The sequence below is a fragment of the Nelumbo nucifera genome, chromosome 5, assembly GCF_055504915.1.
Source record: "Nelumbo nucifera cultivar China Antique chromosome 5, China Antique-T2T, whole genome shotgun sequence".
NCBI classification, from domain to species: Eukaryota; Viridiplantae; Streptophyta; class Magnoliopsida; order Proteales; family Nelumbonaceae; genus Nelumbo; species Nelumbo nucifera.
The window spans coordinates 62906270-62932256 of record NC_142653.1 but is presented as its reverse complement, the minus strand read 5'-3'; the positions used below and the strand labels follow the sequence as shown (position 1 = coordinate 62932256).

Genomic DNA, 25987 nt, shown 5'->3' with positions numbered 1-25987 from the left:
AGAGTATTATTATCCATTGCAGCAAATTTCTCATAGCCATTGTTCCAAATGGATGTTAAAAATGCCTTCCTCAATGGTGATCTACAAGAGGAGGTATACATGGAGTTACCTCCCAGATTCTACAGTATAAAAGTAGGGAATAAGGTCTACCGGTTGAGTAAAGCCTTATATGGATTGAAATAGTCACCAAGAGCATGGTTTGACAAGTTTAGACTAGCTCTTGGAAAATTTGGCTATGCCCAAGCCCAATCAAATCATACTCTTTTCATTAAGAAAACAGACTCCTCCTTAACTCTACTTGCTGTTTATATGGATGATATTGTGGTGATAGGGAGTGATACCCATGAGATTGACTCTTAAGCAACTGCTTCACAAAGAATTTGAAGTCAAAGACTTAGGAGAACTACGTTATTTCTTGGCTATTGAAGTAGCTCGGTCCAAACATGGAATTTTTGTCTCTCAAAAGATGTATGTTTTTTATCTTTTGGAGGAAGCTAGAAAGCTAGGTGTTAAACCAACTGACACACCCATTGAACAAAACCATAAGATTAGAACCGAAGGTGGGGAGCCCCTTGAAGACAAGGTTATGTTTCAGAGGTCGGTAGGGAAACTGCTTTATTTGTGCCTCACCCGACCAGACATTTCTTATGCAATCAGTGTAGTTAGCCAGTACATGCATTCTCCCATAACCACTCATCTTCTTGCAGTTGAGAGGATCCTTGCTTACCTGAAGAGATGTCCAGGCAGAGGCATACTCTTCAAAATAATGGTCACATGAAGATAGAAGTCTACAAAAATGTTGATTGGATGGGGTGTGTTGATGATAGGAGGTCTACTTTTGGGTATTATGCCTTTGTAGGAGGCAACCTTGTCTCTTGGAAGAGTAAGAAACAAAATGTTGTAGCATGTTCCAGTGCTAAAGTAGAATACAAATCTATGGCACATGGTGTGGCTGAAGTGTTGTGGTTGAGGTCCTTATTTGAGGAACTGAGAATTACTTATGAGAAACCCTTGATGCTATATTGTGATAACCAGGCTGCTATTAACATTGCCCACAATCCAGTACAATATGATAAAACTAAACATATTGAGGTGGATCGACACTGTACCAAAGAGAGTTGCCTCACAAGAAGTGTGCCTTCCATATATTGCCTCTAATATGCAACTTGCTAATGATCTCTTCACCAAGGTAGTTTACAAAGGCTAAGTTGGAAGTAGATTTACGCAAGCTGGGAATGATAAATATCTATTCCCATCTTGAGGGGGAGTGTAGAGATGTAGAACAATAACTAGTGCTATTATTTTATTTATTGTGGTCCCCACTACTACCGTTAGTTAGTTATCTTTATATTTGTTGTTAGGCTATTGTTAGCAATTAAGTTGTTGTTAGCAATGTTAGTTTATTAGTTATTTGCTTATGTAATAGTAGGGGCTTTACTGTAATTGCTATCTTATTTTTTTTTTTATATTATAAATAGATGAGTGGGGCAGTAGCTAAGGTCAATCACTCTTTTTTCCTTTTAATCTGCATCAAGAATTGGATTGATTACAATCTAAATTTGTCACTGATTTCATTTGGATTGTAATAAAAAACTTAATGAAGAGAGGCATCCGAATTGGATCCGATAGCCCTATCCCGACCTGCATTGGGAGCATCTCCCACTTAGGCTAAGTTTGGGAGCACTTATTTGAAAAATAAGTGCTTAAAAACAAGTGCTTATTCCAATAAGCACTTATGAATGTTTGGTGAAACAACACTTACTTTAAATAGGGTGTTTTGACCAAATCAATTGCAACATTCTCATCTTTTTAGTATGGTATATACAAATTTCTATGAATTTCTATATTATTTTGTAAATTTTCTATGTATTTCCTTATTTGTTTTTGTAGTTTATATTATTTTTTCAATTTTATGTTTTTTCATAATTATTTTGCAATGGCAGTATATACAATGGGAAAAAATAAAAGGTTGAGGGTAAAGTTGGAAAGTGAAATTAGGGTTTTTTACCAAACCAATTTCAACATTCTCATTTTTTTAGTACTAAATTAATATTAAGCCCATAATAGGATTCTTAATATCTAACTAAAATTAATATTAATTCAATAAGAGGTGTCTTTTGTATTCTTTTTAAGTTTTGGTGTTTAGATGATTTCACATGCACTATGTTAATCCTAAGTGAAGTTCATGAATTTTAATTTTTATTCTAAATATTAGGGTGAATTTATAGAATAATTGATTGAAATATGATTTCAGCAAAAACATAAATAATGATAAATTATTGGTCATGGGATCTCTAACCACCATTTGGCAGTTCTTATGTGTCATGTGTGTAACTGATGATAATTTATGGACAGTTGCAATGAGTTAAATGAATATAGTAGGTAGCAACAAGGTCACCATCAGACAGTGTACGTGGCCATTTACGATAAGATCAAATACTTGATCAATCAAAAAAGAACATTGGAAAACAAAAATTGTTGAGGGTAAAGATGGAAAGTAAAATCAAGATTCAACCATCTTAACAGTTTGCATTCTCATTTTTTATCATTGGGAAAAGTTTGGTGGACAACGTACGGCCTCATGAATCATGATAGTTAAATTAAATACTAGAAAAACAAAAATCATAAAGGGTAAAAAGGGAAAATAAAATTAGGCTTTTTGACTGAAAATTGTTACCATCCTCATTTTTATAAATGGTACAGATACATATTTTGTCTTCCTATGCCAAAGAATCCAATGAATTGATTAGTTACAACAAAGAATGTTGATTTTGATTAGGGTGTAACAGGAAACTCAACACAACTCAATATTGGTGAAGGTTCTTGTTTTCTTTTTTTTTTTTTTTTTTTTTAATTTGTGAACAAACAAAAACCATTAAGCAACAGAAGGTACTAATATTCACCATTAGACGCTTAGTTAGAGCTACTTAATGAGTAGCTCTATTACAATCCCTACTAATATCAAAAGACATACACAATCATATTTTATCCAGAATGCCCCAAAATCTCCAACAAATATAGTCGAATTTGATCCATTAATAGCCAAACATAGTTCTACTTCTTGCACTCACACCAAAAGGAATATCCACTTGATCTCTTGTAATGCAAACTCAAAGCAATTTTAGAGATAGAAAAAGAGAGGAACGAACACCTTGAAATGAATGCCGCTTGTAGAGGTTGCGGAAAAGAAACAATTGGCTCCAATGTTAGTGGTCTTAGATTGTAAGATAAACAGAGAGAGAGAGAGAGAGAGAGAGAGAGAGAGAGAGGGAGGGAGGGAGGGAGGGAGGTTGAGCATGGTTTTTAGCAGTTGGTAGCAATGGTGGAACTAGATATGAGAGGGGAGGAAGAAGGGAGAGGGAAAGTGAGAGAGATGGGTTAGAGATGAAGGAATAAATGAAAGGGTTTGAGAGTTTAAGCAGGATATCAAAATATCAAATGCATTTGATATGTTTTTTGAGTCCAGCCTAACGTTAAGTCCAAACTCAGTTAAGTGCTGGCATAGGAACGTGTTCGATTCTCATTCGTTAGGATAGAAAAAATTCTGTCCCTAGGGGACAGACGATTTGAGCTCCTAAATTTGTGTTTGCGTAATGAAACTGTTCCATGTCAGAAAGGCTCGTTATTTGCTGAGTAGCTTCTGGTATTTCTAGGTTAGACCATTGCACATTGCAGAAGTATATATGTTTGGGGTATTGAATTGACCTCTTGACTAGGTTTTGTAGGTTTTTCTAATTTTGGCTCAGTATTTAACTCTGGAACAGCTTCAACCTTCTTCATATCAGGTGCTCTTTATTTCATCAGTGAGCTCCTTGAGAGCAACCTTGGTGTTCAAGAACTCATTGACTTGTTTTAATGTTACCTTTCTGTCTTCTGCAAACAATAGTTTTTGCTGACAAATTGAACAAGTATAGCTGAACCGAGAAGTTGGAGTATTGTTTCTATCTCTGAAAATGCCAATAAACCTAAACCAGTTATTTCTGCTATTCCAAGTGTAACAGGCAAACCATCAAAACCTTCTCCAAATGCACCACTAAATAGCATCTATCAAATTGCCAAAATCAAAACTGAGTGCTCTCTTTGGGGCTCCATGGTAGACCACTATTTAGCCATCCTCAGGACTCTCTACACCATTTTTTATAGCATAAGCACCTTTGAAACCATTTGCAGTGATTAATTCTGAAACCAATTCAGAGTTCCCATCAACTTGTCTAAAATGAACAATATGGTATTTTCTGGTTCCTTGAACTTCAAAGATAGCCCTATTCAAGGACACAACCTTCTTCTTCAACCCCCTAATTAATATCTAGGCTACCCACTTCCCTAAACTCCATCGCTTCTCTTATATCAAGCAATTGAGCATCAACATCATCGGTTAATTTTGCATAAGCATTCTTTGCAGACTCAACACCCCATGGTTTAGGCTTTTCTAAAACTCGAAACAAAACTAATGGAAGCGCTAAAATGGTGGCTCTGCCAACTATGATCGCGGGGTTCTCTGTTGCAAAGCCAACAACGCTGTCAACAAGACCACCCACATCAACATGATATATATACTCAGTTCATCAAAACTTATGGTTTCTAATCATACTTGTTCATTCTTTTTAGCCATTCAATGATTACAATAGGACCAACCATTTGAAGTGGAGATAGAATGGATTTAGATAATTTGTAAGAAAGGGTATTTTAGGAATTTTAAAAATATATTAATCACGTGATGTTACATGGACAGAATGTGACAAAAAATTAACACTAAGATAAAAAATTAACAGCAAGAAAAATTTTAAACAATTATCAAAAAACTTAAGAATACTTTAAAAAATATTAAAATAATAAAGATAGAATTAATCAATTTTAAAAATCGTTAGTACAAATATATACAAAATAAAACAAAATAAAGGTTTTGAACTCTTACATATTTATTTTTTTTGATAGGAAACAATGAGTGCTACACAACACGGGGGTAGCAGCCCCACAGTCAGTACATATTTCTATTTGTACTCTTTTCAAACTAAGCCTTATCTTATATGCACTAGTTTCTCGAAGGTATCCTGTCTCCTGTTGCTGAAGATGAAGAAGGAGCTTCTCGCTTCTGCGCCATGGAGGGACGAACAAAAATCCGAAAAGTTTCCGGACGCTAAGCTTAGAGCCACCAACCAGCCGGGGATGACGCCTACCATGTATGTCCCTCGTAAGAAATCTGTCTTCTCGAAATCCACCAAAGACGATGACGATTCACTTTCAGAGATTGACCCGGAGCTTAGATACAGCTTCCAAAGGAACTTTCAGGTTTTATTCTTCCATATAAAATTCTCCTTTTCTTCTTTTATTCGATGTGTTCCGGAGTTGAATCCATCGTTAACTGATGTTCTCCTCTGCTACTTATTTCTCATTTTTACTTATACTCAAATTGGCCGGTCTCCATCTATATTCGGAGAGTGTTATTAGTGGTTTCAACTTTCAAGTCTTTCTTCGATTCCCATTTCTTATATCCTCTGAATTTTGTTTGTGTAAAGCTGCAAGATAAAATTTTCGTATTATCATTGATATCTTATTTTGTTTTTCTTTTGGTATTTTGGTTTATTTGATAACCCTTTTGTATTTTGTAGTTTGATTTTCTTTAATTGATAATATTAATTCTGTTAGATGTCGTATCTCTCTTTACTTGTTAAGAAAACATTTTATACACTTTTAGTCTCTCTTAATCCTGATTGCTATTAGATATCTGTGTCATGGAACTGAATTGAACTTTTCAGTTTCCTTTGGATACTCAGTTTCCTTGTGTTCCCTGATGTGAATGTTTTGAATATTGGGCAGGGGCAATTATGAGTTCAATGAGCAACTGTTGATCATTTTATCTAGGGTTATATAGTATTTTGTTAATTTCCTTGTGTAGGGGAAGGCAAGTAATATGTTAAACACATGTTGTAGTTGGGAATAGAAATGGTTACAGAAGGGTCTATGGAAGTGGTGGCTTTAAAAGCTTACTGAATCAGGACAATGTTGCTTTTAGGAACTCCAATGAGTGGAAAAAACTAGAAAGGATAGGGTCAGAAGTGAAGTCATTTGAAGGAACCTAGGAGTAGTTCCAATAGGTGATAAAATGAGAGAAAGTAAACTAAAATGGTTTGATCATATGCATAGAAGGCTTTGACAATACCCATAAGAAGAAGTGATCTGTTGAAAGTTGAAGGAGTTAAAAGGGTTGGGGAAGACCAAAATGGACATGGGTTGAAGTAGTAAGAAATTGTTTGAGCACTAATTTAAAAATGGATATGGCATTAAACAGAATTGAATGGTGAAAAGGATTCATTTAGCTAACTGACCCCATATAGTTGGGATATGCACTATCACTTTGAAGGAGGGATAGAGGCTCTCAGTATGGAAGAAAAATAGAAAGGGTAAAATCAGGTGCAGGTATTAGGACATAATTATAAAATGATGAGTAAAAGGAATTAGTTGGAAAACATTTTGATAACCGAAAAATTCTCTTCAAGAGGTTATGGAAGTTGAACTGTGAAATAGGTCATTGTGTTACACGAAATGGTGGAATTTCTTTTGAAATTTCTTTTATCTTATTTTTATGTAGCCAAGAAGAACTTGCTGTTATATGAAGTTGGTAAAGGACATTAGTAAAAGAATTGTTATTGGAAACTCTTCAGCCATCAGGGCTCCCTGGTTGGAGTAAAACTTGGCTTGAGTTTTCATTTTGCCACTTGCCAGTATATAATTACCTGTATAATCCCTTATAACATCAGTACTACTGTTGTTTTTCTCTTTGGATTGGGAAAACTATTGTAGTCATTGACATAACAACTATTCACCAACAACTTCTCCATCAGATTGCAATTGTGGTCATCTTTTCCTTTGCATATGTTCCCATTGTCTTGCTTGTGTTGTACAGTTGTACTGTTATGTTTTATGAGTACATATTACCAGTTGTGAACTTTCAAAGCAATGGAGTAATGCGACAGTTTGGTTCAATAAAACTTCATCTCCCTTGTTATTTATTTGTTGTAAGGAGTACTTTGGAGAACAATGATGACAAATGATTTGTATTCTTCAAGGGAGAAGTTCAAATAGGTGGTTGGATTTTGCTTCCCTTTTACAGGAGCAGGCGGACATGTTCAGACAAGAAAAAAAGAGAGTGGAAAAAAACACTTGAAAAGGATCAGCAAAATTCGGGTGAGCAGTTTAATCCTGTCAAGTGCATGTTGATGAAAAGGAAGACTATTGAGGAGAGACAAGGGGAAAGATTGAACAGGGGGGATGAAGAGAAGTTAAAAGAAATTTAACATGGTTATTGATAAAAAAAATTGAACATAGTGATGTGCAATAAAGTTGACATACCCAAGGTTTTGCTGAAAAGAGAGAATGATCAACAGGAAAATTTATTGGTTGTGAAATTCACAAGGAAGTTATGAATTGGGGGTTTGTGAGAGAAACTATTATGAAGTTTTTTAAGATTGAGGGTACAGTTTCAATTATCCTGTTTGGCCATGATGCGGCTCTGTTAGATATTGGCGTTGTGGCAGATGACATTGTGGAAGCTTTGATCCCTTCAACTCAGGGGGTGCTCCAAATGGAAGATGGGTTCCTTCTTGTAATCAGAAAATTGTGGAGACAGGTAGTTTAGTTGTTAGACAACTGTGATGGTTGTGATGACTTGAAGCCATCACTTCTTGTAATCACAAGACACTTCCCTTGAGCGATTGAAGGTCATTCCAATGGTTGGTGATACAAGGTTTAGATTACTATGGAAGTTGAAATGTCTTGTGGAGTTAGGGTGGGAGGTTGAAGGTGATGATGTGGTAGGGTGGGTTCCATGTGTCGGAAGAGTAAAGGGGGATGAAGTGGGTTGGTGTTTTAATGATTCCTAGGAAGGTGAATGGGCAAATGGGAAAGAATGTGGTTTTCGTTGTGGATTAGGAGATGTTATTGAGTAGATTGCGGCTCAGACCTTGATGATCACTTTTATGGGAAGTGGAAAAGAATTCATAAATGTTTTAGAAGCGACAAGGAGCTAAACTCTATTGATTTGTTAATGGCTCAGTTGGAGGTAGGTGGTCCAAACCAACAGACAAATGATCCTTCTAAGGAGTCACGTGACTTGGTTCTGCCTCTTGTTAATATGAAGGATAATAACATGACAATAGACCATGATGGTGGTCTATTTTCGTTTCTTCCTTCTCAGTTGCAGAGTGCAAGAAGATGGTTGATAACAAAAAAGAAATAACGAAGATTTAAATTGTTTCATCCCAGGACAAGAATGAATTTGCGTGGTGCACAACTTCTTACACCTACAAGAAGAATGATAAGATTATAAAAAAGGCATTTCAGTACTTGCTTCCCCAACCTCTTAGGTGGGGATTTCCCTATGAAAGAAATTTGGTGCAAACCTATTCCCCCGAAGATCCAAGCCTTCTGCTGGGAAATATTCCTCGATAAGGTAAACACTTGTGATATGTTGCAGAAAAGAAGGCTATACATTTGCCTTTCTCCTCATGTATGCTCTTTGTATAAGGAAATTGGTGAGACCCTTTCTCATTTAATGGTAACCTGTTCTTTTGTGTTTTGAATTTGGGAATTCTTTTGTATTCTCTTTGGCTACAAGTGGGTTCCCCCTCAAGATGTGGCAGGACTCTTCAACCATGAATTCTTGAAACAGCGAAAGAAAAGAGGGATGGTAATGTGGAAAGCAACAAAAGTAGCAATTTGTTGGGTAATAAGGGAAGAGAGGAACAACCGAATTTTCTTGGAAAAAAGTAAAACAATAGAGGAAGTGATTGATAGTATCAAGGTGAAAGTATCTCATTGGGTAAAACTCTTGGATTGCTTTCAAGTCTTCTTATCCACAAACATTCTAAGAACATGGTCTGAAGTAGCAGTCATCGAGAGTAAGAGATAAAGTAAGGTTTGAGTGGAAACCACCAGAAGGCAATAAAGTAAAACTGAATTTTGATGGGAGCTCCTTTGGAAATCTGGGTATCTCAGGAATAGGAGTATTCAGAAATTCTGAAAGGAAGATATTGGGTATGTTCTTAGGACCAATTGGCACCGGAAACTCATTGAAGGCTGAACTATTGGCATTACTACAAGGGTTAAAGCTAGCCAAACAGCTAGGATACAGACATGTTGAAGTGGAAGGGGACTCAAAAGTAGTAATTTCATGGACAGCAAACAACAACCATTACCCCATGGATGTTTAAACATGTGACAAGGGAAGTGGAGAAGATTGCAAAGGAGGTTGAGGCTGAATGAGGGATAGAATAAAGTGATTAAAGGGGACCAATAGTTCCATCACCAAGTTGTGTAAACTGTTTACAATCTGAATTTTAATAAAATACATGTTAACTGATGAAAAAAATAAAAAGGGCATTTCAAAAACAACACTTGGTGGATGGAGGGTTGGCGGACCCAGGTTGTGTTATCAGTAATGTAAGTTTGGAAAAGGAAAAAGAATGGCTCATCCAATCATGCTAGCAGGAATGGAAAAAGTAAGTGGAAAAAAAGGTTCTTCCTTGATTGCGAATAATGATGCAATGAGCCATGCTGAATCGAAGAGTGGGGAACCAACTATGGAGGGTGGAATGGTGGCTGATGCGAGACCACAGGACGGATGGAATTTGAAGTAAGGAGTGATAGGTGAGTTGAATTGTTTTGAAGACATTGGAGAAGGAGTTAAACTTAGGGAGGAAAAGAGGGAAGATGATGCCAGAGGCTGAATGCATGAAGTGGAAAGGGAGATTGGGGTAGGTTGTGGTGGAGAAAAGCCATTGGGTTCAAAGGTGTACAAGAGAAAAAGTAAGTATAGAACCTTTCTTGTGGACAAAGATAAGGAGATAGAAGTGGAACCAGAGGTTGATCCTTTGTAAGAGGAAGATGAAATCATTTTGGAGAAACCCATGAAGTTGGAGATGAAATGGCCTTGGAGGTAGTGGTAAACAAAGAAGTAGAAATGAAATTTTGGGCTTATTTTTTCTTGGAGGGGAGTAGTTTGCAAAGAAGACATTTAGGCCATGTTTGGTTTGAAGGGAAAGGTAGGGAAACTTATACAAGGTTTGTAAAGGTTTCCCTACCTTTCCCTCCCTTTCCCTACTTTTTCTTTCAAACCAAATACAACCTTAGGGAGTTGGAAGAAGATTTTGTACGAAGTTACTGAGTGGGGAATTTTCTTCGCAGACTTTCCTTGTTGCACATGCAATGCCATTTTCAGTACCTTGTTCCCTTCTTTGATGATTCTAGGTTTGACCATCTTGTTAAAGTTTGAGGCCATGATTTGTTTATATTTGACTTGGCACTGAAGGCTTTGACCACAAATTTCATCGAGGGTGTCTAGCCTGTCACATGCCAATTGCTCCATGGTGTCTGTGCTAAATGTTTTGCTCATCACATAAGCCACTATGGCGGATACTGTTTGTATTTTTGCCGGTAGAACTACGTCTTGGCCATAGGCTAGGGAGTAAGGTGTTGATTTGGTCCCTTTCCTAATTGAGGTTCTGTAGGCCCATAGTGTGCTAGAGAGTTTGTCAGCTTAGTATCTTTGATGTTTGGCCATTGTTTTACTTGGCATTTTCAACAAGGTTTTTTTGTGGCTTCAACTTGTCCATTTCCTTGTGGGTAGTAAGGTGTTGATTTGGTCCCTTACCATGCCTATCTCTTTTTGGGTCAACATGGGGTGGGGGTGGTTTGATAACACTGTCTTTGATTAACTCATTCATTATTAGAATTATCTTGTTTTTGTTGCAGTCGAAGGGTGGTGGTGGGGGTGGTCCGTCATCTCTTCTTCTGGGTGCGAATTCACATCCAGTGTTCCTTCTAGTGGTGTGTTGCTTTTTGTCCACTACACAACTTACTTGATAATGGCACTGGAATTGCTGCACTGTGCTTGTCTGTTGTGCTATAGGGAGAATGTCTACAGAACTAGGCGTTCTTTCTGTGCATTTCCAGAGTTGTGAAAAGCTTTTCTCTATGCCTATTCTGTATGCTGGCATCGTCCGTCGTCCCATGCACACACTGCTCTGCAAGCTCCTTTGTCACTCTCTCGTCCAGTACAGAGTGCGTTGCTTTCTAAAATGTCATGACATAGTCTAACAGTCCTTGTCTAGCCCTTTATTCGATATTGCACAAATTTGTCATGGTCATGCTCCCATTTAGGGTGAACCACTTGGTGATGGATTTCTCCACCAGATCGTTCCAAGAATCAATGCCTCCTGGTGTTAGACTCACAAACCAAGAGTAGGATAGGCTTGTCAGCGACTTGGAGTGTTAGACAATTTTGTATGCCCTTAGCTTCAATCAGAATGATGTACTTTATGAGTTTATTGTAAATGAATAAAAGTGCATATTTGATTCATGTTCCCTTGGTATGTTTCTGTGTAATACCCTTAAACTGGACAACTAATGAGACTCGTGTTAGTTTAGAATGTTCACAGCTAGTGGATCGGTCTGGGGAGACCTGTCCTGACAAGGCTGACACTGTAGTGCCACCAAGTCGATTGGGGTGGCCTGTCTCAGCTGCCAGGGTGAGACCCTAGGCACATACAGTGTAGGATTAATTGAATCTATGAACTGGACCAGATTTCCAGTATTGCCCTGGACCTTGGAGATTGATGGGCAAAACTGGAAAGTTACACCCGACCCCTAGACTCGATTATGATACTGCACTAGGTGTCGGATTGGGCTGTCTTTGATGTACCAATCAGTGAGATCCTTAACGGGGGTCAAAACCTGGGTATGTTGGGACAGTCCGAGAATTCATCTGAGTGGGTGATCATAGTGACAGGATCACCCCCTTTGTCGGACAAAGGTAATGATCGGGGATGCACTCTCACTGATGGAAACCAAGACTGCCGGCAGCCGATTTCAACCGTTGAGATTTGTTCTGCAAAGTATATTTTATATGAGATATAAAAGTATATATATTATGGTTTCTCAAATGTTTGCAAGAAGGTTTTAATTCCCGAGATCCATATAAGTGGAGAGTGCAACACTGTTCCTTGCAGCCGAGGGAGAGGTCCTCTCTTGTCGGGCAGTGTATGATCATTATGGGCTGAGAGGTTAAGTGTAAGACCATTGAGGATAATACCTGATGGGCTAATCTTGCATCTGCCCACAGTCCCTGGGTGTTACAAGGTGGTTTGGCCCAGGGACCACTTAGGGTAAGTGTTGGGCCCATAGAGCCCATTTGATGGGTTTCAGGGGGTGCACTGTCCATAACAGTGTATTCGGCGTGGCCTTGTAACAAAGGCTGGGCTGAACCCATGTGGCTGATGTGTAGATCAATGCTTGGGTCCCACGCCATTCAAGGAAGCCCAACTGGGCAGCAGTTAGGAGGGTTAAGTGAGCACACAAGCTTAATGGGCCTAAAGCCCATTTCAAACTGGGTTATTTAATTAGTTAATAATGGGGCGAATTCTAAGATGGATTAGCAGATAGGATAGGGTCTTGACCCTATCCACTTAGAGAGTCCAGATCTGAATCATATTCAGATCTAGAAACCTCCTAATGAGATTAGGAGAAAGCTAATCTAATCTGCAGATAAGATAAGGGTTTATCCTTATCACCTGAAGAGAAGGCTGATCCAAATATGATTTGGATAAGCAGCTCCTAATGGGATTAGGAGCTGATCTTTTAGGTTAACAAAAGAAGAAGGGGGTGGCAGCCTTTAGAACACACATCAGATTTTCTTCAGTGCTGAAATCACAAGAAGAGGGAATTCTGTACCCTACGAATTCTCTCTTGCCGCCTCCCTGTTCTTGCTGCCCTGTTTGCCAGTTCGATCTCCAGTTGTGGGAGAAGTCAAGATTTGATCTTGACATCAGTTCTTTGAGAAAGGATTGAAAGGAAGCTGTGCTCACGTACCATCCTGTTGTTTCTTGCGAAAGACAGAGTTTTTGGAGAAGAACACTGCTGATTCTGCTCCATCCTGCACTGTGCCATCTTAAGTGGGAGCAGTCTTTGGATCCTTCCTTGTGCGTGAACACCTTCGTTGGGGGATATTATTTCTCCGTATCAGGTGTAATCCTCCCCTACTCCTTTTGGTTCAGATCTGGTTCAGTTTATGGTTCAAGAATGATCCTTTTAAATATGATTTTCTAAATAGGGAATGCGATTCCCAGTTGAAGGGAGAGAAAAATTTTTGAAATTCGCCACTTTATTCCGCAATCTATGGGCGTCCATACGATGGATCTCTCATCCCTTCAGTGGAGAACTTTCTAACATTAAGATCTTTGCCCAAAGCAAAGGCACCCTTGGAATATTAAAACTTGCTGATTTGTTCATAGGGGTTGCCACTTGCCACATTGTCCATCGTACAAGGTCCATTGTTGGGGAGGGATGTACCAAGACCCAACCGAGTAGAGTTTATTCAGGATCCGGTTGGAGTAGGATTTCTAAAGGAGGGGGGTTCTGGCTCAAGTTTGGTTAGCCTTGGTAAGGCTTTGAACATATTTGTGGATCTCATCCCGGTTGGCTGGTTATTCAAAGGGGCTGCCGGTTTTCTCAAATGTGTGGACAAGTTGTGATAGGGTTTGTGGTGTGTTGGAGTCTGATAAACTGGGTCAGGGAAGATGGTTAGAAGACCCTCTGATGCTGGTGTTGATCTAGTGTTCCCTTGAGGAGGATCCTGGGCGAAAAACTGGGTTGACAATGGCTGGTGGTGGACATGGAGAGGGCGGTTAAGGGCTTATATCAACATCTCTTTGATTTCTACTTATTTCCATTCAAGGACATCGTTCCAATCCACCTTTTGGAGGCTAGCTTGCATATTAAGCCTGTTCTCAATTTTGGCGATGCGATCAGCGAGGCTGTAAACCTTATGGGAAAGGATCCCTAGTTCGCTGGCACTCTTGTAATCATACTCTCGCTCTCATTCTATTTTTTTTAAACAACTGCACAGAAAAGGATTCATAAATTTAGATAAAAAGGTACAACAAAAAGTTGTGGAAAGATATAACAGATTCAAGAGTACATATTAAGCCTAGAAAATTACAAGTGAACCCAATACATAGACTGTTTCTGACCCCCTTGCTTAGCCAATCCTGCCAAATGGTTTGCAGATCTTCTCACCCAATTGACTTGAATCATCATTTCTTTAGATAGCCATTTGAACCTTCTATAGTCATTCTTTAAATTCCAGATTATACCTTCTCCCTTTTTCAGCCAGCTCACAATTGTTTTCTAGTCCCCTTCAATAATCAGCTTTTCAATACCCAATTCTTTTGCTTTCTCCACCCCATAAACTGCTGCCAAAAGTTCTAATCAAGTACATCACCTTGCCCAATTGGACCTGAGTACAATGAGAGTATAACTCTTTCTCATCCGTAATTACACCACCGGTGCCTGATAGACCTGTATTACCCACACTAAAAATTCTGATCTAAGTACATCACCTTGCCCAACTGGACCTGAGTACAATGAGAGTATAACTCTTTCTCATCCCTAATTGCATCAGCAATGCCTGATCGACCTGGATTACCCACACAACTACCATCAAAATTTAGCTTCTTCCATCTGCAACTTGGTGGTGACCACTACACACTTTTTATCTTCTAGAGGAAGAGTTGGCTATTGCACCCCAAAATTTGAAGAAATTGTCAACCTTGAATACAGAGAAGAGATTCAAGATTCTAGCCCAATGTGCCACACCTGAGGTTATTACCTCTATCAAAGCTTCCTTGCTTCTCTCTTTGCATTCAAAGATCCTTAAATTTCTTTCTTCCCAGACCGACCATACCACTGCTGCCCTCGTACATCTCCACAAGGTTCTACCCCTCCTCTTAGAGCATCTAAAGGCAGATGGGCTAAATAACCCTTCCAAGCTGTTAGGAGGGTCCACCTGCACCCAAAAAGAGAAGAAAACCAATCCCAAATGCAACTAACAAAAGGACAAGAGATAAAAGAGATTAAGAACAGCCCTACAACATTCGACTTACATTAGAAACACCAGTTGTGGGACAAGTCCCAGTTTGGTCTTTTCCTTTGGATCATGTCACACGTGTTAATACAACCATGAAACACTTCCCAACAGAAGGCACAAACTTTTGGTGGAATGGAGGGGACTCCAAATTTCCTTAACAGGGAAAGAAGGGAATGAGGGAGTGGTCACAAGGGAGTTGAAGAAAGACTTGAAGAAAAAAGCCCTACAACATTAGGGGCCGAAACTCTAGTATCCAACACATCTTCCCCCAAAACCACTGAATTTAACAAGCTTAGAAAATTTGACACATTGGATATTTTAGACTCTCTAAGATTCCTAGTGAACCCAAGGTTCCAATTAAGCCCTGAGTAGGAAGAATGTTGGGAAATGAAATTAGACATTGGTCTACCTTCAAGGCTAGAAAGAGCAAAAAGGGAAGGAAAAATCTCAGACAGAGGACATTCCCCATCAAAGTATGTAGCTGGAGAAATAATCACATGAACAGAACCCATTTTAGCTACGGGGGAAAAAGTATCAGTATAATCAACTCTATAGGTTTGTATATACCCTTTGGCTACCAAGTGTGCTTTATCTTTCCACACTACCATCTGCATGGTACTTAACAGTGTAAACTTACTGACAACCAACTACTTTCTTCCCAGGAGGAAGAGAAATGAGGTCTCAAGTGTGATTTAGATATTTAGATTGAAGATTCATCATCCATCGCCCTCTTCCATTCCAGAGAGAGGAGAGCATTATGAAGAGACCTAGGAACAAACACAGATGATAGAAGAGACACAAAATTCCGATAGGACAAAGATAAATGGGCAAATGAAACATAATGAGAGATAAGATGTTAAGTACAAGAATGCTTACCTTTGCGAAGTGCAATGGGAAGATCTATGTGAGACTGATTTGTTGATGGGGGAGCCGGTGATGGCTGAGACACAGCTGGAGTAGGCTGAAACACGATACCATGAAGGCCGTGAGCATACACTCTATGGATTGGTGGTCACATGGGCTCTTGAACAACAGGAGCACGAACTCGACTATAGCCCTTCTTCTAGAAACCTCTCATGCCTTAGATATTTGGTTGAAGTGTTGCGATAATTTATCGTCGCAGTTCTCTTGGTGTGCTATATTACTGCACTGTGGCACTCATGTAATGCGTTGTCATAAATCTATTTGAGTATGTTATGCTGCTGTGCTGCAGTGCTTCGGCGACATTAAGTCACAGCATAGGAGGCTACTGTTCTGATGTCATTAAATCGCAGGATGACTAATGTCCGAGTTAGACCTGATTGTGCTCCGCGTGAGGGAAGCAATTCAGTACTTCTCATTGCGAGTTTTTCTATTTGTTGTGATTTAAGATGAGTGGGATTGCACTGTTTTTTCAAGCTTAGTTGCATTTAGGTATTCTTTAGCATAGTTACTTGCTACTTGAGTGTGGAGATTTAGGTTTGCAGTGCGACGTGATTGCATTGTGGTCACCTACATGAGTGTAAATCCATGTGCCTATAGAGAGAGTGTGGAAAGAGAGAAGGTAGGAGTTATAAGAAACCTAGAAATTAGGTTGAATGAGTGGATGCCATTGCTAGGGTAGGTAAGAGAGAGGGAAAAAACTTCATTGGGATTGATGTTTATGGAGTACCACTACATGCATGGAGTTCCCAAATATTCATAGTGGTGGATAATGTCTGTGGTAGATTTAAATGAATTGATTTTTATAATAGATTGTGGGAACACATTCAGTTTGCGTGAATCTTCATTGAATCTGGGGATGTAAATCCTATCCCTATATTGTTAGATTTGCTTTATGTGGGAGAGGTGTTCAGGCTTTGTATAGCAGTAGCAGGGTGCCATTCCACCTTCTCTTTGATTGATAAAGAAAACGAAGCTACATCAAAAGTGGAAAAGGTTGTGGGAAGATTCTAGGATATTGTAGTCACACAAGGAAGTAGAACGGTCTCATCAAGAGGTTGAAGATGAAGGTGTGGGTTGGGTCAAGAAATGAACCATTTTGAAATAGCCACAACCCCTTAATCTGGAAAACACCAAAACAAGAAACCCTTCTACAAGTCAACCGACCTCACCTATCACAGAAACAAACCCACCAAACATAGACAATGATCATCCTATCTGCGCCATTCACGGTCCCTCTTTGAAATGCCAAATAGAGGCAGTTTAATACGTCATAAAAAACCCAACATATGATGCAACTTGAGGCATGGAAACCTCCTAACCCTCTGGGCGATCAGTCCTTTTTGGTCCTTCCCCTTCCTTTCACCTTTTATTAGCAGAAAACCTCTGTCTCAGGTGTCCTTCATAGATGCAGTTGAGCAAGTTGATCAACCAGGCTCTGATACCCCTGTTATCAGACCTGTATTTAATCAAATAAATAAAGAGAAACACCTGGTATAGACCCAAGAAGAGAAGCAATAGAGAAGGAGAATATACAAAGAGAATGGGGCTAAACAGTCTCAGTCGAGAGAGACTCAACTGCTGCCCCTATATGTTTATAATATTCATAATGAAATAAAATAACCCTACGCAGAGAGAAAAGACTAAAATAACCCTACGCAGAACACTGTATTTTAACATGCTTTATTGGGTGGTAATGTGGTGTCATGGAGAAGTAAGAAGCAATCAATTGTTGCCTGATCTAAAATATCGGGCAAATGGCTCATGGAGTATCTGAATTGCTATGGTTGAAGAACTTATTAACAGAGATGGGGGTTCAAGTTGATGTCCCAGTGAGATTGTACATTAACAATGTTGCAGCTATAAACATTGCCTATAATCCTATTCAATGTGACTGCACAAAATAGAAAGAAGTGGACAAACACTTTATCAAGGAGAGGATGGTCAGTGGAGAAATATGCTTACCTTTTGTGAGACCAAAAAATCAGCTTGCTGATTGTCTTACCAAGGGAGTTTCCAAACTAAAGTTTGATAGTAATTTAGGCAAGCTGGGCATGATAGCTATCTATGCTCAACTTGACGGGGTGTGTTGAATATACTTTGTATGTAAATGCAATGTAGTCTTTATATTCATTTGTATTTGGGCACCCAAGTAAGGGCAGAGTTGTAATTTCTCATGTATATAAATTGCTGGTTTGAGGGTGTAAATAGTAACACATACCTTCTCTTTGACACAATCCTCTCTTCTCTTCTTTTCTCCTCTTCTTCTTCATCTACTTCTTCCTTTTACCTTCCACACCTGCAAGTAGCCTAGAAGGCACCCCAATTAGATTTTGTCAGTGGTATAAATTAATCAATTGCTTCCTGTCAATAGGTACATATCAATGAATTCCTGCTCTTTAGTATTTACCACTAAACACAAATTGAATTCCCATTCTACAAACTAATCCAAGTTTTTAAGGAATGTTTATTAATTAGGAGTGCTCTAAACCAAGTCACTCCTAAGTCCTAATGTTGGAAATGAGGTTTTGATGTGTTCCTTGAAAGCCAGTTCTTTGTATGCTTATGTTTGAATTGAAGATTTCATGAGGCGTTTCTCAGCGTAGTTGTTATGTTGGCTTATCATGGAAGATCTAATGATCCAACTCCATACAGACCTAAACTATTTCAACTTTGAGTTGGCTTAGGTGACTCACTTATGGCTTGTGCATGTATGGCTTCCATTGGATAGTATGGTGATATCTGTTACTTGAGTCAGTTTCTAAACATAAATGTGGGCGTGTATGGGATACATGCTAATGTGATCTAGCTTAGAAAATTCCTCGAATAATGTGTTTGACTACATGAATCTTTTCAATGCAAAAGTAACTTTAGTCCTTGGACTTGATTTTAAAATCTTAGGTTATGTTCAGTCAGTTTGATATTGCCAAGGATAATGTTATATGGAGGGTCACTTATCTCTTTTCATAACGAAATGTTTAATGAAGCCAAGCATAAGCATTCTGCTTATGATAAAAAATTCTATGCTACAGTGCATTTGACATTTGCATCATTACTTGGTTTCTTGGGAGTTCATGCTGTACTCTGTTGGAAGTGTGATGATTATGTTAATATTGTGAATGTAATTATCTGAAAAAATGTTAATGTTAGTGTTGGAGTAGGTGTTAGTATGGTAACTGTATAGCTTATTTTATAACATATAAAAGAAGAGATAGGCTATCTACCAATCACTGTTTTACCCCAATTCTCTTCTTCTTACTCTTGTTTCTCTTTATTCCTATCTTTTTTCTCAATCTACCCGTGCTGCTGAATACTAATTCTTACTTGGCATCAAAGCAATTTTTTCCTCATTTGATTGACTGAAACTAGTTCTGACAACATCATGGTACTTTGAAGACATCATCACTGTATGGACATTTACTGTACAAATGGGAACTGGTCCAGGCATTATAAGACCTATTCTCATAAGAAGGCCAACAAACAGGTTCTGATTTGGCATGGGGAAGACTCTTGGGATTTGGACTGATCTGGTCAGGGGTATTTTCGTCATTTTGACTAGTTCCATGTGGGCTTGGGCTATATCATCTTGTTCCTCTAGCTTAGTAGTGCTTCTCTCTTTTAATTTTCAGTTTATTTGCATTAGTAGGTAGGAAGTTATTATGTTTCTTGATGCATAAGACAAGGAGTGGCTTTTTTGTAATTATGGTGAACAGTGTTCCGGGCCACACAAGTCACTTTATAAATAGATGTATTCTCTTCCTTTTGAAGCTAATGAAGATTTCTTTAGAGCTTTCTTGCAAGTTTTTTGTATGGGTGATTCCCACAAACCTGAGTGATTCTAGGACTCCCTTGGAGTTATTCCTTGGGATTTCTCTCTCTTTTCTCTTTCTCCACACCTCTCTTCCTCTCTCTTTCTGTCATGTGATAGTTTGTTCTAGACCCACTGCATCAGGTTTGGTATCGGAGCATTAGGTTTGAAATGGCTCATTACCATGGGAGAAACATGAGAGGAAGATTAAGTGAACAAGCTAAAGAAGAGTTGTTGCTTACACTTGTTAATCAAGTTGACACCCTAGAAGTTCAAGTCAAAGTGTTGATGAAAGACCAAGAAGAGAAAAACAGCACTGATGTTCCACATCGAGGAGATGAAGTAGAGGGTTCTAGCACCAATAACCTTGCTGGTCAACATGTGAACCACCCACCAAGGACTGCCATCAAGCCCCTATCTCAAACTTTACAAATTCAAGGTACTTTAAACGGTTTATATGATGAGTTGGTGGAGCATTCTTAGACTAATATCAATGACTATCAGGATGATATTACTTGAATTTGTAAAGTAGAGGAATACTTTGATTCACGAGCTTTTTCCAATTGGTTGGCAAAACTAGAGGAATACTTTGATTGGCTCGATATGTTAGATAAGAGATGGGTTAGATTTGACAAACTTAAACTTGTAGACCATGCAAAAGTATGGTAGAGGAGTGTGGAGAATAGATTACAGAATATGTGTAAGCGTCCTATCACCTGTTGGGAAGATATGAAGCATTACTTGGAGGAGAAATATTTGCCTAATGACTTTTAAGGTGCTCTTTGTGATGAAATGATGACATTGAAGCAAGGCAACTTTTTTGTGTCTAAGTACATGCAACAGTTTGATGAGCTTACTATTAGATGTCGGTTTACAAAAAGTGAGAAGCAAAAATTAGCCCCATTTTGGAATGGTTTAAGGGCTGATATTCAAAGGGAAATGATGACTACACGAGTTTATGGTATAGATGATGCTTTTCAGATGGTTCTTAAAATAGAGAAGAGCTTGAAGCAAGTGAGTAGTAGGAGGTTTGGCATTCAAGCTGGGGAGGCAACAGTACCTAAGAGTTTAGATGAGGGTAGAGCCACTAGACCTACATTTCATAATGCTATTCCAATAAGGTCTAATGGTTCCAAGTATCAAGGAGCTGATAACAAGGGGAAGAATATCATGAGTGATGCAAATAAAAGGGAAACAACAGAAAATACTTGTTTCAAGTGTGGTGGAAAGGGCCACTATGCATTTCAATGCCCTAATAAAAATCTACAAATCGGGTGTGAGAATGAAGGACAGGTGGAAGATGATAGAGGCCTTGGTGAAGAAGAGTACATTGGATCTGAACATGAACAAGAAGACAACAATCTTGTTGGAGTAGTTAGACGTATTTCAGAATCCTCTAAAGAAGAAAAGAAAGAAGATTGGCTTCGTATAACGATCTTCCTCACCTTTGTCAAGAGTGGAGACAATCTTTGGAAGCTAATAATTAATGGTAGTAGCAACATGAATGTTGTTTCTGCAGCAACTGTTGAAAGGTTCAATCTAGTTGCACACCCTCATCCTCAACCATACAAGATTGCCTGGTTAAATAAGATGACTCTTCAGGTAGAACAAAGAGCTCTTGTTTCTATTTCTTATGGGTCTTATGTTGATGATATTTGGTGTGATGTTGTTCCTATGAACGTTACAACTATTTTGTTAGTCCGACCATGACTTTATGATAGGGATGTATACCATTGTGGGAAAGAAAATACATATTACTTTCTATTTAGTGGAAAGAGAATTGTTATGAAACCTATGTCACTTGATTTGATCAAGAAGCGTACTACCCCTCAAAAGGCAGTTCCACCTTAGAAACAAGTAGTTGAACAAAAGAAGCAACCTCTCTTGTTGTCCAAGAAGCAATTTGAGGAGGAGATCAAAGAATGAGGCCTTGTTTATTCCCTAATAGTGAAAGAAGCGAATAAACCAGCACATGCCCTTATTTCAGAGGTGCTTAAGGAGGTTGGAGGCTTGTTGGCTGATTTTTCAGATTTGATCCCAGAAGAGTTGCCTAATGAATTACTACCTCTATACGATGTCCAACATGCAATAAACTTGATTCTTGGGTCCCAACTACCTAATTTGTCTGTATACCGAATGAATCCCATAGAACATGCCGAGTTGAAGAGGCAAGTGGATGATCTGTTGAAGAAGGGCTTCATTAGAGAGAGTTTCAGCCCATGTGTTGTACCAGCTCTACTCACTTCCAAGAAGGATGGCTTATGGAGGATGTGTGTTGATAGCAAAGCAATCAATAAGATTACAATCAAGTATTGGTTCCCTATTCCACGCTTAAATGACATGTTGGATATGATGACCAAAGCTACAATTTTCTCTAAGATTGATCTTAGAAGTGGATATCACCAAGTTAGGATTCAGCTTGGAGATGAATGGAAAACTACTTTTAAGATGAATGGTGGCCTCTATGAGTGGCTAGTTATGCCTTTTGGCTTAACTAATACTCCTAGCACTTTCATGAGAGTCATGACTCTAGTATTTTGTCCTTTTATTGGTCGTTTCTTGGTTGTTTATTTATGACATTCTTATATAGTCATACTCCTGATGATCATCTTGACCATTTATGTCAAGTGATGAGAGTTTTACGCCTAGGAAAAGCTCTACATCAACTTAAAGAAGTGCTCTTTTATGACACCTACTGTTATCTTTTTAGGATTTGTTATATACTTTGAAGGTGTCAAGGCTGATCTTTACAAGGTGAAAGCTATATTTGATTGGTCCACCCCCACTAACATCCATGAAGTGAGAAGTTTTCATGGATTGGCTACTTTTTTCAAGTGTTTCATAAGGAGTTTCGGCATTATTATGGCACCAATTACAGAAGCTATGGAAAAGGGGGAATTTGTTTGGTCTAAGGCTGCAACTAAAGCCTTTGAGACTATCAAGCAAAGGATGACTGAGACCACAGTGTTACAATTGCCCAACTTTTCAAAAATCTTTGAGGTGTTTTGTGATGCTTCCCAAGTTGGAATAGGTGGTGTGCTTATGCAAGAACGACGCCCTACAACTTTTCACAATGAAAAGCTTAATGTAGCTAGACAAACGTACTTCACATATGACAAGGAATTCTATGCTATTGTGCAATGTCATTAACATTGACGTCATTATTTAATTTCCCGAGAATTTGTTTTGTATTCAGATCATGAGGCACTCAATTATCTCAACTGTGATAAGCATCTTAGTAGTCGACATCATAAATGGGCTGAATTTTTAGCAGAATATAACTTTGTGATTACGCATACAACTGGTGCCGAGAACAGAGTATCTGATGCATTAAGCTTAGTGGTGTATATACTTCATTCTATGTCTGTACAGGTTGTGGGGTTCGATCATCTAAAACAAGATTATGCTAGTTACAAGGATTTTAGCATCATTTATGGTTCTTTATAGGTTGGACGAGAATCTGAATGGTGAATATCCTGGCTTTTCTATCCATGATGGTTATTTGTTCAAGGAAATTTGCTTGTGTGTTCTAACATTTCACTACGTGATTATGTTATATGGAAATTACATGCAGGCTTTTCTATCCATGATGGTTATTTGTTCAAGGGCTTTTCTAGGCATTTTGGTCGAGACAAGACCATTGCTATGGCAGAAGATTGCTTTTATTGGCCTAGCCTTAAGGCTGATGTTGATCGTGTGATCAAATAGTGTAGAATTTGTCAATTGACAAAAGGGAGAAAGAAAAATACAGGGTTGTACACCCCTTTACCAATTCCACATGAGCCTTGGCAAGACCTCTCTATGGATTTTGTCCTAGGTCTGCCCAAGACAGTAAGGGGTCATAATTCAATTTATTTTGTGGTAGACATGTTCTCAAAAATGGTCCACTTTATTCCTTGTAGTAAGACATCAGATGCCTTACATGTGGCAAACCTATTCTTTAGGGAAATTGTTTGTTTACATGGTGTTCCTATTACTATTATTTTTTATTGCGATGCCAAGTTTATGAGTTACTTTTGGAAGACACTTTGGAACTTCTTAATACAAAACTGAAGTTCTCATCTTCATTCCTTCCTTAGACTGATGGCCATACTGAGGTAGTTAATAGGAGCCTCGGTGATTTGCTACGTTTCTTAGTTGGTGACCATACTTCTAGGTGGGATCTCATCTTCCTATGGCTGAATTTGCTTACAACAATTTAGTTAACAGGTCATCTGGAAGAAGTCCCTTTGAGATAGTTACTGGAATTCAGCCTAAGAGGCCTATTGATTTAGTGTCTTTACCACAAGACACCGGGACTAGCATAGAGGTTGAAGGCTTTGCTCACCACATGAGAGAAATCCATGATGAAGTTAGACACAAGATTTCTCTTAGCAGTGATGCATACAAAGCCAAAGCTGATTTACATAGGATGCCTAGGTGATTTTCAAGAAGGTGATATGGTTATGGTGTGTGTATGTCTTGAACGCTTTCCTAAGGGCTTTTATAAGAATCTTCACTCCAAGAGTGCAAGTTCCTACAAGATCACTAAGAAAATTAGTTCTAATGCCTATGTCCTAGAGCAGCCAAGCGACACGGGAGTTAGCCCAATCTTCAATGTTGAAGATCTAAGTGCATTATCATGGCCATATACTGATGTGCCTAAAGACATCATTGATGAGAAGTTGATTTCGACAACAAGTGGGGGTTATCAAAAGTTTCTTGTAAAGTGGAAGAATCTACTTGTTTTAGAATGTTCATGGATTACAGCTGAAGACTTGTATCATCTTAATCCAGAACTTTTTGAGCAATACCATGCCTTTAACTTGCCAAGCTTGAGTGCTTTCAAGTCGGAGAGATGATGGGATCGGTCCAAGCATTATAAGACCTATTCTCATAAGAAGAAGGTTAGTAAACAAGTTCTGATTTGGCATGGGGAAGACTCTTGGGACTTGGACTGATCTAGTCAGGGGTATTTTCGTCATTTTGACCAGTTCCATGTGGGCTTGGGCTATATCATCTTGTTCCTCTAGCTTAGTAGTACTTCTCTCTTTCAATTTTGCATTTATTTGCATTAGTAGGTAGAAAGTTATTTTGTTTCTTGATGCACAAGACAAGGAGTGGCTTTTTTGTAATTATGGTGAACAGTATCCCGGGCTACACAAGTCACTCTATAAATAGATTATTCTCTTCCTCTTGAAGCTAATGAAAATTTCTTTAGAGCTCTCTTGCAAGTTTGCTGTATGGAGTGATTCCTACAAACCCTAGAGTGATTCTTTGGGATTTCTCTCTTGTCTCTTTCTCCATCTTTCTGTCTTGTGATAGTTTGTTCCAGCCCTACTGCATCAACAAAGAGGAGATCTAGATCGTGATGGTAGAACATTTGTTGGTGGTACACATTTTGCCATTATTTTTTGAAGCAGATAGATTATTTTTGTCTGCTTTTTACTTGGAAATTAGAAAAGAAAAGGTATGGGGTTCTGTTAATGGTGACCTATTATTGGACCTATATTTGCATTTGCATATTTGCATTTTGAGCCTTTGTGCTTTGATTTGCAAATGATATTTACTACCTGGCCAATGTTTTCTTGGAATCATGAATGTAGCTGTGCAGGAATGGCGTTAAATGTGTGTAGTAGTCTTTATTTTGTTTTGTCTTAGGTTCTAGGCCTCTGTTTTGGTATTTTGCTAGCATTATTACTCCATAAGATGCTTCTGCGTCGACTTAGATGGCCTTGAGTGTTTTGCATCCAAGGTTGCCTGAGGAAGTGTGCCTGCATATCAAGTATACTTATTGTCATTGTGCCTTGTCATGTTGGAGATGGTAGTATCACTTAAATAAAGGATGGTGCCAATTGCTCGGGGGTCCCAAATTTCAGCGTGCAATGAAACCAACTTGGGGTTACAGATTACAACTATGAAACCAAACAAGAGCTTGCCATTGGGATGTTTTAATCATTCAGGAAGGTTCTTCTTGCTGTGACATTTTAAATAACAATCTGGCATGAAGTGCTTTAGCGATATCCTATGTAGTAGCCACATCACGCAGGAGGAACACCTTCATCAACACTTCTCTTTTTTAACAATTTCATGCCTTTGATGCCCTAAAAGGTTTTACATTTCTTGGTCGTTTAACATTAAATTTTTGGTTATCAAATCACACCAATTTAGTTATTGTTTCGCTACAACCAAGATTCTGTGTTCTTATTGGAACTCTTAAGAAGAACCCCATGTGTTTCTGTTGTACTGGTCTAAATTCTCATATATCAACTGCATGCCATCTGTTTTATTTTTATTAATTTAGATTGTTCTTGCCGAGTTAATGATCTAACACTGAAGTGTAAATTTTTGTTGTTGAT

At 38.5% G+C, this 25987-nt stretch overlaps 2 protein-coding genes and 1 pseudogene across 2 annotated transcripts in view; 2 read left to right on the top strand and 1 right to left on the bottom strand.

The window, feature by feature from the left end:
- Window positions 1-3654: 3654 nt before the first annotated feature.
- LOC104589045 (rhodanese-like domain-containing protein 4, chloroplastic pseudogene) lies at window positions 3655-4638 on the bottom strand (annotated as a pseudogene).
- A 369-nt stretch (window positions 4639-5007) lies between these two features.
- LOC104589041 (zinc finger/BTB domain protein) overlaps window positions 5008-25987 on the top strand; it is a 33122-nt gene continuing 12142 nt past the window's right edge. The window contains exon 1 of the mRNA XM_010247221.2: window positions 5008-5289. Coding sequence (XP_010245523.1) covers window positions 5071-5289 — 219 coding nt within the window. The 5' untranslated portion in view covers window positions 5008-5070. The remainder of the gene's footprint in view (window positions 5290-25987) is intronic.
- LOC148791686 (uncharacterized) lies at window positions 12023-25985 on the top strand. The gene is made up of 2 exons (XM_088888682.1): window positions 12023-23765; window positions 23806-25985. Exon 1 carries the CDS (start codon window positions 20442-20444, stop codon window positions 21357-21359), a length of 918 nt encoding a protein of 305 aa, XP_088744808.1. The 5' UTR covers window positions 12023-20441; the 3' UTR covers window positions 21360-23765; window positions 23806-25985.

What these genes read in the sequence shown, in the direction of transcription:
- LOC148791686 (XM_088888682.1), top strand. Translation starts at nt 20,442, where the DNA reads ATGATGACATTGAAGCAAGGCAACTTTTTTGTGTCTAAGTACATGCAA.